General features: G+C 45.8%; 1 protein-coding gene across 2 annotated transcripts in view; it reads left to right on the top strand.

Moving 5' to 3' along the window:
• The first annotated feature begins 992 nt into the window (after nt 1-992).
• PTPN1 (protein tyrosine phosphatase non-receptor type 1) overlaps nt 993-15,062 on the top strand; it is a 69,092-nt gene continuing 55,022 nt past the window's right edge. Inside the window, exon 1 of one of the 2 annotated variants that reach the window (XM_042980163.1) lies at nt 993-1,198. In XM_042980163.1, the coding sequence (XP_042836097.1) occupies nt 1,136-1,198 (63 nt within the window). In that variant the 5' untranslated portion in view covers nt 993-1,135. Of the gene's footprint in view, nt 1,199-3,398; nt 6,355-15,062 lie in introns of those variants that run through there. The other variant, XM_042980164.1, reaches the window with a different exon arrangement.

Here is a 15,062-nt window from a genome sequence, read left to right as displayed (position 1 = left end):
TAAATGAGAATGTGTACTTGGGATGCCACACACAGTGCCTGCCACAAAGCAGTCAGGGAAGGAGCTAGAATTCAACCAGTGATATCAAGCAGCTTCTCTGGGCAGGCTGGAGATGGGAACGACGAACAAAAGATGATTTGGTTCTTTAGGTTCTCTGACCCCATGGAGTTCACCATCTTCACATAATGTGCCAAGCTCAGAAATGGAGGACTTAAAGTAGAACCCACGGGAAGGCAACCTGAGAAGTCTTTCTCATACGTGCTTCAAGGATCACAGGTACAGTAGCTGGAGTTGCTGGTGAATAATACAGATTCCTGGTATCTGAATCCTTTTAAGGTGATTCCAGAAATCTACATTATTCAACGCGTGGATGTACTATGGGATTTGTGCTCCACCGAGTCCAGTTCGAGCAGGAGTTCCTTGCTACTTTGAGAAATACTGACAATCATTCCAAGACCCCAATCCATTCATTTCTGTAGCGCCCAGGCTAGGAGACTTCAAATAGAAATCTTGCGTTTCAGACAAGGCCCGTACCCTCAGAAAAAGGGGCAGACATCTGGCCTAGAGATGGAAGGCATGCAGCCCTCGGCCCATACTCCAGCTTGCAGCACTAAGGCCAGGGCCTTGGCGCTGCAGGAAAGATGCATGACTACTTCAAGGTCATTCTGACTCAACCGGCCGCGTCGAGACTTGAACCCAAGTTCCACTGGGGCCTCGCAAACGCACGCTCCGTGGGCGGGACTCCCGGGGTCGCCTAGGCAACGGGCGCACGCCACGCCCAAGCCCCGAGCCCCAGGTCTGGAGGCGGGGGGGGAAGGAGGGAGCGCACGCTGCTGGATATCTCGCGGGGCTGAGGCCACTTCCCCAGCCCCTCCCCCCGACTCCGCCCCGCGGAAGTGCTTGCCGAGATTTTCGAGTGCTGATTGGCTCTCTCACGCGAGGGGCGGAGCCTGCGGCAGAGCGGTGCGTACTTCCGGCTGCCGGGTTGACATGAAGAAGCAGCGGCGACCAGGACGGCAGTAGCGGCGGGAGTCGAGGCTTGCCGCGGGGCTCGGAGCTGAGAGCGCGGCGCGGCCTAGAGCGGCAGACCGTGCAGTGGGCCCAAGAGGAGGCGCAGCAGCCGCCCTGGCCCGTCATGGAGATGGAAAAGGAGTTCGAACAGATCGACAAGGCCGGGAGCTGGGCGGCCATTTACCAGGTGGGGTAGCGCCCCGGGGCGCGGCAGGCCCCTCGCTTAGGCCGCGTGAACCTTCCCCTCAGACCCCCGGGCCCCGTCCTCCCTCTGGGTCTCGCCCTCCGCCTCGGCCCTGCCGCTTGAGGATTCGGTCCGACGGCGACGGAGGCCGGCCGCCTCTCTCTTTGTCCCTCGGGTGGGCCTGCGTCTCTCCCGGGCCTCACAAACCCCTTTGATCCCCCCCACCCACCTCATATCCTCCTGCCCGGCTGACCTCTCAAGCCTGGAGGCCGCCGGTCTGGGTTCTCAGCGCGAATCCCTCGCACCCTGACCCCGCCCCCCTGCTTAGCCACTCTTTGTCCCCTGGGGTTGGTAGAACACCCCCACGACTTCCTTTTCCAGACCGGACCACCCCAGGCTCTCTTCCTTTGTCTCCCTGGGGGAAAGGGTTACTCCCCCCGCCCTCCTTCGCATTTCCTTTCCCCTGGTCTCGGTGTGTGTCAGGTCCCACGGATGACAGTCCCCTTCCCCCTTCCCGTTCATTCATTTAGTGGACATGCATTGACGCGCCTGTTCCATGCCGGGCATGGCCCTGGAAGTAGTATTTGCAGAACAAGACAGACGAGACCCTGTTTCTCGCGGAGCTTAGAGTCGAACAGGGCCGTCAGACACACGAGCAAATAATTTCGGGTTGCGGCCAGTGCTGTGAAGGAAACAACACCGCATACCGGGGTAGAGCCGCTGCGCGGAAGGTGGGTGGGCTACCTCGGAGGGGATCAGGGGCGATCTGTCCGAGGAGCAGACCAGCTTTGAGCCGAATGAGAAGCAGCGGCAAACCCTGAGATGGTCTGGCTAAAGCGCTTTGCAGCCAGAAGGCCTGCAATACCCACTCCTCTTGGGCCAAAATGAAATACCTTTCCAGGCAGGGAAGGGCAGCGTTGTTGCCCTCTCTAAAACCGCTTCTTTCCCCAACGGACGTCTTCTCCTCTTTGGCATGGCTGAGTCTTCCCGGTCCTCCTTTCCTTGTGGGTTGGGCGGTCCATAAATGAAGGTTAGGAAGGTAGGATCTCACCTGCCTCTGCAGCACCCCATTGACAACACGAAAGGGCCTGCTTCCGCAAGCAGCTAGATCCTGTAAGGAAAATACGCGCTCCCGATTAAATGTCATTGCGGGGGTTGCGAGGATTCACCAAAACCACACTTGGCATTTTAAGTGAGCGATGGACAGAATGGAGAGATTTTGTTACTCGTGCAAAGGGAGAATGCACTTTATTCTGCTTTCAGCTTATAGGCTCAAAGGGCAAATTGTAAGATCCATCAGCTGGTAGCATTAAAATCTATTTTGAGCTCCACTTAAAAAGGAAAAAAGCTTTAAGCAGTGCTTTGGTATGCTTGACTAACAAAAGCCTTTTTTTGGCAGGCTGGGCTTCATGTGGATTTGCATCAAGCTTATTTGACAGGATTCTTCTTACTAGGACTGTAATGGATACTAACTTCTGATAGACTAATATTTACAACCACTGTAATCTATATAAGTATGAGGAATCAATATATAAAATTTGTATTCTGTCTGGTCTCTGAGTTAATTGAATGAATTCCACTAGTGACTTTGAGAATGTGTAGACAGATTTTCTGCATCAGATTTAATGCAGTAGAATCCCAAGTGGCTTTAAATGAAAAAATTGTTAGTTTGAAGTGTTGATTGTGACACAGCCCATCACAAGTGGAGGTGGCCTCCGGGAAGCGCTGGGGAAAATCTTTTGTAGTGGAACTGGGTTGGCAACGACAGATTTATGTTACAAAAAGTTCTTGGTTGATTTTTATTTCTTACTGTTTTAGGGCAGAGTGGGAAACCCATCACCCAAGCATTGTCAGTACTGTGTTATCCGTGCCACCAGCTTGAAGCATGTTGGTCTTCGGTTAATTTCCCTCCCTGTTTGTATGTTAGCCTACCACTTTTGAACACCAGGAGTTAGTCAAATGGCATTGTGTGGAGATTCTCCCAGCATCTTCATGGATTGCACATTCCTGGAGGTGGTTTCTTTAAAAAAAAAAAAAAAAATTTTTTTTTAATGTTTTTATTTATTTTTGAGACAGAGACAGAGCATGAGTGGGGGGAGGGGCAGAGAGAGGGAGACACAGAATCTGAAACAGGCTCCAGGCTCTGAGCTGTCAGCACAGAGCCCGACGCAGGGCTCGAACTCATGAACTGTGAGATCATGACCTGAGCCGAAGTCGGACGCTCAACCGAGTGAGCCACCCAGGCGCCCCAGAGGTGGTTTCTTTTTATTTTAGAGAATTGTCTGCTATAGGATTTCTCACTTATACCAGACAGATATTTTTCTTTTCTAAAATTGAAATCAGAATCTTCGCTCCTTTTCGAGTTTGGAGGCGGCTCTTTATTGGGCAACTGTAGCATTTTTAAAAACATAGAATACAAATGACCTTGAGTCTCAAGTGGCAAAGTTCCCAAAGTATGTGTCAGTTTACCAAAAGCCATTATTTTCAAGCATTCAGAAAAATGTATTTACTGTTTGGTAGAAAATAGAAGTAAAAAAATTAATATTTTACAGCATGGCACAATGAGGGTAGCCTTACACGAAGTCATTTTGAGCTTGCTTGTTGGTCTATTGTGATGAGAAAAGTAATATGCAATTTTGGCTTAAAACTTTGTAAGTGAGGCAGTGCGGTTGTTTCTCACTATACTTTCCTAACTAAAACAAAAGATGCAAAAACTTGGAAGCAATTGGGAAAAGAACAAAGGGCGAAGTAGACTTTTGAATGTGGAGGAATGTGGCTGCTCAGAGAACAAATGCTCAGGCAAGGATTCTGTGCTGCTCAACCTGATAAACTGAGCAGAAATGAGTGTTTAATTGTCAATCCTGACAGCACAGGTACCAGTAAGCATTTAGTATCTATAAAAAATGAGCTTTGATCGCTTATGTAGATGGCTTTAAAACGTGTCGTCTGTCATTTAAGCGATTGTCTGTTTTGAACAGTGGACGTAAGACTTAGGGAGCCCGGAGTTTGAGGTGGGCTGGCTGGCCGGAAGAGCAGAGAGACTGCAGACGGGGGAAAAGGGATCGGTATTGGGAGCTCGAATGAGAGGGGAGAGGGCTGCAATGAATGAAAACGGCTGAGAAGCTGTCCTCCGTGTGTAGTTTAAGGTTTGGGTCAGGTGTTTTGCCGTGTGTCTTTTCTCCCGTTCTTTGATTCTCTGACACCATTTCTGTTCACCATTTTCCGGCGTGAATGATTTGATTGTTTCAGATAAAGAAGATTGCAACAGTAGCTCGTGACTTGAAGTCCAGGTTGCTCCCATGTTAGAGGCAGGCTTTGTAAGATGGGCCACTCTTGCAGTTGACATTTGTTTTTATAGCTGCTTTCATTATGAAATGCGACCTAATGCCTGACTAGGTTAAAACCATGTTGTAACAGTAGTTCACTAAAATTCCTACTGCTGTATGCAGCTTATGTTGTTACAATTCCAAAATGAGGAATGTTAAAATTTGCCAATAATTTTTATGTAAATACCATTCTCTTCAGAGAAAAACTGTATTTTGTGTAGAGGAGAAAGATCTATACGCTATGACTCACTTAAAAAAAAAAAAAGACAAACGGAAGTGACACGGAGAGATTGGGAAGTTCTAGTCATCTTGAGTGACCCATCAGATCTAAATGTTCTCGTGTAGCCCTGGTCTGAGTGAACTAAATTTAGGTGTCTGATCACCACTTTGGAAATGGTGTGAAAACCTTTGTCATTGTCTGGACTCAAATTAACGGGGAGCACAAGTAGAAAGAGTGGAGGAGAGGACGCTTTGTGATCATTATTTCTTTGGCATCCCTGGCATGCTTATAGGTATACTTTGGTACTTTGGGAAGTATGTAAACTGTATCAGGAGGCTCTGAAAAGGCAGCTGGGCCATCGCGGTAATACGGCCGTTTCATTTGCCGTGATCTCTCGTGGGTGGGGAGAGGGAGGGCACTGCATTTGCATTTCAACATGAGCAGCTTCCCCAAACCTGTAAAAATGCCTAGGATTCAATAATGTAATTGAGTGTATACTGCATTTCATCGTAAAGGCACATTTAAAAATGTCTTCGAAGAAATTTTCAGACTATCCAGTGTTGAAATAATTGTGCCTTTTCTCCCCCCTCTCATGCCCCCCTTCCCCCCACTTTTTGAATGGCCTATTTTCTGACCTTTAAATTGCAATTTAAATCCTTTTGGCGATTTATGTCCTATGCCGTGGTTTGAATTGCAGGTACTTTTTTGTCAGCCTGCCTGAGCCCATGCATATCTTTGCACGAGCTGGCAGTCCTCCCCGGTGTTCATGTTTATTTGTTCATTTTTGTTACTTTGTCAATTCGTTAGTTTGTAACCAACAATACTGACTAGTAGGCTGGGTGTGCTTCCTCCGGCTGCCCACGTTCTGGAAGATGGGAAGCCTCGCTGGGTCCTTCTTCCGGAAAATGGGAAGTCTAGCTGGGTTGTTGTTTCCAAGACAATGTAGTTTGGTACCAGTCATTTGATGTGCGTGTTTTGAATATCCATGAATGCTGGGGACAGTTCTCGATTCCCTCTACCGCCTCGCGTGGATTGGTCACCGTGGCGTCCTTCCTACTATCCCAGTGGTCTGAGTTCTCAAATTTTGCCTATAATAATTCCTGTCGTTTCTAGTTTCACACTGCAGAAATGAGGGAAACCAGTCATGAATTGGTACGGTGCCCACATGGTCTCCTTGCACCTCCTCCCTGCCCCTGTCCCGACCGTGTATGTTCTTCACAGTTATCACTAGAGTAATTGTGTCGAAAACAGACCCCAGCCTGTCACTCTGCATAACTGCTTCTTGGGCTTTCTTGACCCCTGTAAGGTCTAGACTGCGTAGCATGGCAGCCGGGTTCCGGCCATCCTCTCCCTGGCCCCTCTATTGTAGCCACGCCAGGGGTGCAGCGTCCTTCAGACTCCTCTCCGCTCGTGCGTCTTGACTTCCCCCTTTGTCCAGGCTGCCTTTCCCACAGTCCGGCTTGCGCTGCCCGGCTCAAACGTGTGCCTCCTTGCTTTGGATTTTGCTCTCTCACCTGTGTGTGTGTGTTTCCAGACAGCTTCGTACGTGCCTCATCTAAAGCCACTGTTCCTTTCTATCCGGGCCTGTGTCCTCTGGAGTCCACGCTGTTGAGGTCAGCTTTTCCCCTCTCTCACTCCTCTTGGCATCGTCTGTACCTGGCACCAAGTGCCTAAGAAATGTGGGGATTAAATTGGTTGGCAGCACTTTGCCAGGCCCTGGCAAAATATAAAGCTGAACAACACATGTTTCCCAGCTCCCATTCTAGGTGGGGAAGGAATGATAGAAACAATTAGATTATCCGCACTAGTACTAGGAGCAGAGGTCAGTCTTGGAGAAAACCACCAGTTTTAAGGTACGGCCTCCTGAGGCAATTTAGTACTGCCTGTGGTGGTGGCTTGGAAGAAAGGCTTCAATTCTTACCTAGGAGGAGCGGACACCGCCAGCTTCTTTCGCAGGAACTTTACATTTAATAACGAATTTGCGCTTGCCCTCAGGCAAACTTAATGGGAAAATTGGAGGTGCTAATATCTAACATTTATTGAATTACTCTGTCCTCCTCCCTGTTGACTTGTTCTCATGTGCCTTCTAGAAGGGCTGTGCATGTAGTTGGTTTGTAAAGTATTTTTGATTATGGCATATAAAATACGGTTCTCCATAAAGTAACATCCCTTATGAAGTCTTTGATTTTTTTTTTTTCAAAGTGTAAATGGTAAAGGCAAACATTCTTGGTCTTTGATCAGACCACCCTTCTGCCCGGGAGAGTAGCTTAATCTTTTGCTTTCTGTTTGGTCCCAGCTCTGTCACTAAGTATGCTAAATGGGCTCCTTCCTTTCTTCTTTAGTCCGTTCCTTTGTCAAAAATGATCCTGGCCTAACTGATCTGAGTTCATGTCAAGTAATAAAAGTCTTCAGTGTACTCACAAAGAGAATTTAGTGTTCCCGAAGTAATCCTTGTAAACGCTGCAGTGGTTACTCGGTTTTGTAAGGTGTGTGGGTGTTGGTGAGCACAGTTAGGCTCAAAAATTTATAGGAGTTTTGTTAGCATAGCTGGAGCTTCAGAAGAATTTAGTCTTTGTTTTTTTCCCAAGAGGTATTAAGCACTTTTAATAAGAAAGGTTCATTTGACCTGACACAAGAGATATGCTTGCAGTTTTTCTCTAAGTAGCAATTGGGTGGTTTTTCCTGTAAGAGATAGAGGAACTGATTCTTGAGAATTTACGAAAGATTCAACCCCAGCTAGGTACGCGAAGAGTAGCTGCCCTTTATGATGTAATTTTAGAAAGAAACCTACATGTGGTCTAAACTTCATTTGAATAGTATGATAGTTTACACAGCTGCCATGTTGGAGAAGAAAGTACCTAAGTCTCCAGCGTTTTAGAAATAATTCTTTGTAGAAGTGGGCTTCATGGTTTCCTAGCTGCTGCCCTTTTAACTAGGCAGCTTGACATAATCACGAGTGTCTTACTGACAGTTTGTAAATTGTGAATGTCTGAAAACTGGACCTTTCCAGTTTCACATGGTAGATTTTTTTTTTTTCTTCGAAATAAACAGCCAAGGAAAAGTCCAGTTCCCCAAATCCATTGATTGAGGCGGACGAGTCACACTGCAGACAAAATAGTAACTGTTGATAAATGATTTCTGGTATTAAAAAAAAAAAACTGTGACATGATTCGTTTGTAGTTCTTGAAGGCTTATGATTCTACCCAAGGCAGTAGGTTTCGCAGACAGTCCTTGGTAATTAGGTAGAATTGGTGCTTCAAGCTGCCATGTGCACTGACAAAGTACACATGGCTTGTTAGCAAAGTGACACTTAAGGGCTGTATTTTCTCCGGAAACGTACATGTATTCCTTACTACTCTTAATCTGGTACTGTGCCAGGAAATTCAGGATCCTAATTGAGGGTTAACCACTTGCTGAAGTAAACCTTCGGGCCCGTGTTGGCTTGTGTCCTGGGCTCCTTCTCTTACTTGCAGAAGCTTCTTCCCAAAGACTGGGTGAGACATGTTTTCTTTTACAGATGAAGAAGGAAAAGCCTCGACTGTGTTTGTGGCTTTTGTGGGCAAGCGACACCACTTGCAAAGATAAGATGAGCATAGCAAAACTAGGTTTCCAAAATTGTGTTTTTAAAACGTATTAGTTAGTGATTGGAGAAGGAAAAAGTCTTCCTGATCGCTGTTATTCTCATGAAATGGCCCCCCACCCCCGACTTTTCTTACCTAATGGATCTCTTACTGGTGTATCTCTTCCTTTTGAGGAATCTCATTTTAAAATTGCCACAGTAAGTTTCACTAAACAGCTTAGCTAGTTTTTATTCTAATGAGGACTGATTACTCAGAAAATGATACACTGTCGTAGATGGCTTACAGGAAAGCAGACATCAAGTCATTATTCCAAAAAGTTGGAGTTCTCTTAAGCACAGGAGGTTACTTAAAAATGTCCGTGGGTGAAATCATTTCTGAATATAACTTCACTCAAGAGAGCAAATAGGCAAGCTGCATTTAACATAATGTGGTAAATCAGCTTTAAATTCCCTTGATGGTTAAACATTTGTCACGGTTATATTTATCTTCTAGATTTTGTACCGCTTCAGTGTTCAAAGAGGGCTTCGTTTGCTTCCGCAAGGGTGAAGGAAAGAAATGCCTTCACTCGGTCATAAATATCCATAAATATCGTAGATATTTGTGTGGCTTGGAGAGAAGGTGCCTCTAAGGAGACACTTTGTGGTCTTCTTGAGGGGAGGAGATTTTGTTTGTTGCTTCTTGGTTGTTGATTCCCGTTGGTTTTCCTCTGATTTGAACTGCCTTTTAATGGCGTCTTAAAGTTAGGAGCCTTGCCATTATTCTTCTCCACGACATGGACACCCACGTCCCTGTTGTCAGGGTCGTTCTGATCATCCTCGGAGGTGGGGTGAAGGGGTGAAGCACAGGGGTGCGAGGTCAGGTTTCAAGCTCCAAGCCACATTTCTGGAGCAATCTCTTCCTAGTACGCCAGGTGATGTAGCCACACTGAGGGATAAGCTGGTCATGTCTGTTACGCCTTCCTTGAGAACCCACGTCCCTGTGATGCTGGGTTTTAATGAGCCCTTTGTGTTCCCCTCATGGTACTGTTTCCAAGTGTATTAAATATTCCTTCACATCCTACTGACAGTTTTTCTCAATATACCCTGGGAATATCAGCATCACCAGTGGTATTTTATTTCATCTGTCCCTGCTGCGGGTCTGCCCAGGTCTTTCCCTTGTCATCCTGCCTGCTAATGAGAATGCTCCTGGGGCTTTGGGTGACAGTGTATTCAGTGTGCCTCAGACAGAGGTGGTTGGCAGATCCTGTACTCACCTTTATTTGACCACTTGTTTCCATCCTTTGTGAGCTTGTATTTTCCCCAGAAAACTTACCAGAGCATAGTCATCGTGCAGAGAGGATGACCGTAAAAGAAGCTGAAATGTAACTGAGTCCTTTTTTTTTTTTTTTTTTTTTGCGAATGTGTATTTGTCAACTACGCTTCCTTTTGCAACTTGTTCCACTACTTGATGACAAGAAACTTTTGTGTTTCCCAACCGACTTTGTTTGTTGGAAGCTGTTGTTTTTGAAAGTAGGAAATAAGTGGTTTTGGGAGATGGAGGCAAGCTTTGGTTTGAAGTAGGAGCTGGTGTGTCCCTAGTTCTCGGTGTGAAAGGCAGCTGGAGATGGGTGTGGTCCGTCATCTAAAATTTCCTATCTTCAGTTTGAGGAGGTGGTTACCATTCTAACCACTTAAGAACAGCTCGGTACTTGCTGGTTTATTTACAGGGCAAAACTTAGCTCGAATGGTTTCCCTCGTACTTGCCTTCAAATTAATAAAATGTCATTTTTTAGTCATGTTTACAAGTCAGGGCTGTTTTAGAAGGAGGAAAGGATACAGCTGGAGTTAAAGGGGTAAATTAGCATCACACCCCTAGTTTTGTAAATGCTTCTAGTGTTTGATTTTTGTAGGTTGATCATAAGGAAGTGATAAGTATGTTAGGTTATTTGTGGTTTGAGCTAATTTTAGTCTCTGTTCACAGCTTGCTTTATATCCTTTGACATTAAAACATGCTTTCTAGAAAGACACATTTTGAATGTAGGACACAGTCTATATTCTCCACTGGCCTGCATTTCACAAAACATTTTCTCAGGACTTTGGAAGTTGGACAGTTTGAAGCCTAGTAACATTATTTAAAATCATTGATTCCTTTGCTTAGGGACATACATCTCTGCTTCTCCAGTGAGTGAATTAGATTCTTTCGTAGAGGCTTGGGGCTCTTGCTTCAAGCCGGTGGCCAGAAGGGCACAGTTAATGTTAGAGGATTTTCAAAAGACCACGACGGACTGTGAGATGTGCTAGGCAAGCACGGCTCCGAGTGGCTGTTTGTCGGAAGCCTTCCCCACCCTGCCCCCGCGGTCGATAGGATGTTTTGCTCCTAAGGGCTGGGCCTTAGATCTGCCTCCCGTGCCGGTCGGTTTCACACAGAACAGTTGTGTTTCCCAGCTCTAGTCCCAAGCTGCCCTGCTGCCCACCCTTAACCAACCGCCCTGAACATACATCTCCCCCGGGATTTGTGAGGTAATGGAAAAAGACGCCTGGGTCTGGGTTCTCGGTAGGCCTTTGACTGTTGTGGGGCCTTGACAGAGGTACACGCAGAATCTGTAAAATGTGGTGATTAGACCGGATGGCCCTACAGCATGACCGGGAGCTGGCATTCTACAACCGCACAGTCACATGAGGAGCCAGGAGAATGGGGCAACTTTTCCGGAAAACTTGGGGCTTCGTGTCCTACTCTTGCCGGATTTGGCAGCTTTATATGTTATGTGCTCCCCTTTACCTAATGGTGAGATGGATCTTTAAATTTTCATATTTGCTCAAATTAAAACTTTAAAAATCCACTATTACGTCTTTAAAAGTAATGGAAACGCCCTGTGAGAGCGTAAATCAGATTATTTTATAAAATTGCTGCTTACCACGTTGATGAATGTCGTTTCTTTAGAAACTGCTTCCTTAGAAATTCTTTCTGTGTCTAAAAAGGATTATCGGGTTTTGTAATTGGACTTAACATCGCCCATCCAAGGGACAATCGCACCGTCTGATCCACGTTCTCTCCTCATTCACAATAAAACCCCGTGAGTAGCCAGCGTTTACTGGGTTCTGTTATGTGCCCCAGGCAGCGTGCAAAGTGCTTTACGTGCAGTCCCGTACGTGGCACGCCACCAGTTGATCTTTAATAGCAGGAAACGTTTGCGGAGGACAATGAGGTGTCGGAGCCTTGATGTTCTTCTCTGCCGGATCTCCCGTGTCCCGTATCCAGCTTGGCAGCAGCTTCGTGGCCATGTTCATGCTGGCGCACGGCTGCCACGAGAGACGAGGAATTGTGCGAAGCTTCCTGATCTGTTAGGACACAGAAGAGATAGTCTGTAGATTTAGACCGTTACTCCGTTTTCTGTCCTCTTGCCTACCTGTCACAAACTAGCCACCCACAGCCCTGTTTTGCTTGGTCCACACAGTGGTTTTTTCCTTAAAAAAGTTAAAATTTTTGTCATTATTTCTAACTCAGGAGAAGTCACATACAAATCTGAATTTCTGGTCTTCTCCTGAAAAATCTGAAGACTACACTGTCTGAGCCTACCTTGGCCGTGGCCTGCTGGGCTGAGGGGTACCACTCCCGCCGGCCAGACGTGCGTGTCCTTCAGATGACCGCAGCTCCACGGCAGGTCACGCTGTCCTCCCTTATATGAACCACCCAGTCCTTGGAGGTGCTTGGGTTTGCGGCCTCTAGTCCAAGTTGGTTTGCTCTTTTTTTCTCTTGGCATTTGATATTGGTATTAGAATTAAGATGATTTAAAAAGTTTAGCCTTGCCGAGTAGCTGGTACATTATCATTAGGTGCAGATCAAAGCACAGGAAGGCTAGCCAGAGATAAAGTTTGATGACTCGTGGGAAAATGCCCAGGAGGGTGCCCTTGACATTAAAATCTTAAAGCAGGTGCTTCATCCTGCCCTTCCTCTTTCCCTTTTCATCTTTAGCCCCCTTCTGCTATTTTGAGGAAGTTGGGAGCCGCCACTTTTTTCCACCTCGGGTGACTGAATGTAAGTGTATTTTCGTCCCATGTTCAGCTCTTTCCACGAACTATTTTTGATGAGCAACTTGGAAATTGGGTGGTTCCTATGGGACTTGATAAAAAGAATGAGTTGCCCAAATATGCTTGCATTGAGAAATCGAAGAAGTGTTTTTAATGACTCGTTTTGTGACTTGGATAGGGATGATACCGTTTATCATGTGTCTGAACTCATGATTAGATGGCTTCTCTACCAAGGGATGAAATAAATGGCAGCCATCATAAAAGTAAAAGAAATATAACGGTTACAAAGAAGGTGTGTTGCTAAGGGCTCTAGCCCTGTTCAGCAGCAGCAGGACAGGTTGTATTGTACGTCATGCTTTTTCTGTGACCCATCTCGAGCATCTTTTTTACTCCGTAGAGGTATGTTGTAGAGGCCGAATTAGACCAAGCAATGGATTGTTTACCATTCGGATTCTTTACCATTCGGAAACAGTCAAGGCCTTCGTTCCGAGTTTTGTACCTTTCCCCCCAAAGCTGAATCCCAAAAGGAGATCCCAAGACCAGGTCAGTGTTTCAGCACTCCTAAATCATGTGACGTGATGGCATTAGCCATTTTATACTTTTCTGTATTAGTGAAATGAAAATCAGTAACCCGAAGGCCAATTTCTCCATAAAGCTTTTCATCCACCCCCATTTCCTCTTCTGTTCTCAGATTGTAAGCTCCTTGCAGGCAGAGTCCATTCATTCAGTCATTAAACAAATACATGAACAGCTCCTAGGTGCCAGGGCCTGCACTAGACAGTGAGGATAAGCACTGACCAAGATACAGTTGGTTCTTGCCCTTAAGCTTAATAGTCCAGCCAGCAAAGGGGCTGAATGGGGACAATCCCAGTTCGGAGCGATGAGAGCTCTCGCTGACCCAGGCCCAGGCCACGCTCAGGGAGAGGTAGCCAATCCAGACTGAGAGCAGGAAAACACAGATGGAGGAGCTGTCAGGCAAGGATAAAAGATAAAAGTAATGTCTAAGTGGAGATCCCAAGAGCAGGCAGGAGTGAGCCCCGTATGTCCTCCCGACCCCTAATCTGGGCATACTCCTTCTTGCCCTTCCTTCCCGTTCAGTATTACATTACCTACATTTGAAAGCATGGGAACATGTTTAACTTTCTTCCTCTTCGGTTTTAACCCTCCTCCTTCCATCTCCAACACACAATTCATGTGCGTTTGTGTGCCACCCCCCCCCCCCCATATATTTCCTCTCTCCCTTCTGTTCTGTTTCCTGTGCCATTACTTCTTACCTTGACTGTGCTAATCGCCTCTGAACCCTTCTAATAGGGTGGAATAGTGGAGGTTACATCATGCCATTGACCACATGCCACCATGTAGTGAAGTCCTCTTCCTCGGGGTGGGGGTGGGGTGGGGTTTGCCTGCCATCAGCTTACAGCCCGAGAGCACTGGCCTCAGTGTGCTGCGCTTCGTGGGCAGGTAAATGCAGTGCGTTCACTGCAGTGATGGGTACCTTTGCTGTAAAGAGTGTATGCAGAGCCTCGTCAGTCTGTATAAAGAGCAGAATTATTATATATTTTAACAGGCATAGTAAAGCTTCCTCAGAAGAATTAAGTCTGGGCCTGACTCACTAAGAATAAACGGAAAATACGTGGTTAGACCCCTGATTTGCAGCTGATACTATGAGAATAAAGGTCTCAGTTCTTCACTGTGAATTTTAAAGGATATTTTTAATGATGTTGGCTGGCTCCTCCCATTATGTGGTCTATTATTTATTAGCAGTTTTTGGTACACAGATGGCTTTGGGTGATTTCTTTCAAGTCAAGTACCTTATAAAATAACATAAATTTGCTGGTAATTATCCTCCTTTTAAATGGCTAAGTGGTAGGCTTTAATTTTTAGGCATTTAAACATTTTGGACGTGATTACAAATTGTGAGACTACGATTGCTTAAATTTAAACATGAAAACGATCATGTTGAGAAATTCTGGGGATTTACTGGTTGCTGCCTGTTTGTCATTCACACACTTACTACACCCTTCTCGCTCTATAGAAGCGGTCAGAATTAGTATCTGCAAACCATCATGGTTGTGAAACCTTTTCCCTCTTTTCCTTCTTGTAATTCTAGCTGTGAAGATTACGTGCAGAAGTAGTCCTGGATTTGATAAAAAATAATTATTGATTACTTAAAGAAGAAGAGCGTTTCCTTTATCAATAGATGGCAGAGTAGAATAAAAAGACATTTTGGCTATTTTTTCTTTAACCGTGAGCAGGATGATTGTGTGTGTGTGTGTGTGTGTGTGTGTTCGTTCTTGTTTTATTTTGGAATCATGTACATGTATGTAGAATGTACAGAGCAGAAGTAGATGTATGGAATGTGAAAAGAATAGTTCACAAGCCTGTCAACAGAATCACTAAGATCTAGCCATTATATGACCAAAATACTGAAAGGCAGGGGGAGGGAAGCAACCATTTTTAAGATAGATGTGAATGAGAAAGAATTATAAAAAGGCATTCTTTATATAGAAGTCTGGACACTGGATGTGACCCCCGGTTCGTTGATTTTGCTTTGTCTTCAGATTTGCCGAGGAACGTGAAAACACTTGGGTTGGAGGGGAAGTTTTGGGGGCGGGGGGGTTGTGTGTGTGTATTTTGGGGGGGGGATTTTTTTTTCACATTTATTTATTTTTGAGAGACAGAGACAGAGCGTAAGTTGGGGAGGGGCAGAGAGAGAGGGAGACACAGAATCCG

This window comes from Panthera tigris, chromosome A3, assembly GCF_018350195.1.
Source record: "Panthera tigris isolate Pti1 chromosome A3, P.tigris_Pti1_mat1.1, whole genome shotgun sequence".
Taxonomy (NCBI): domain Eukaryota; kingdom Metazoa; phylum Chordata; class Mammalia; order Carnivora; family Felidae; genus Panthera; species Panthera tigris.
This window is presented reverse-complemented; position numbering and strand designations above follow the sequence as displayed.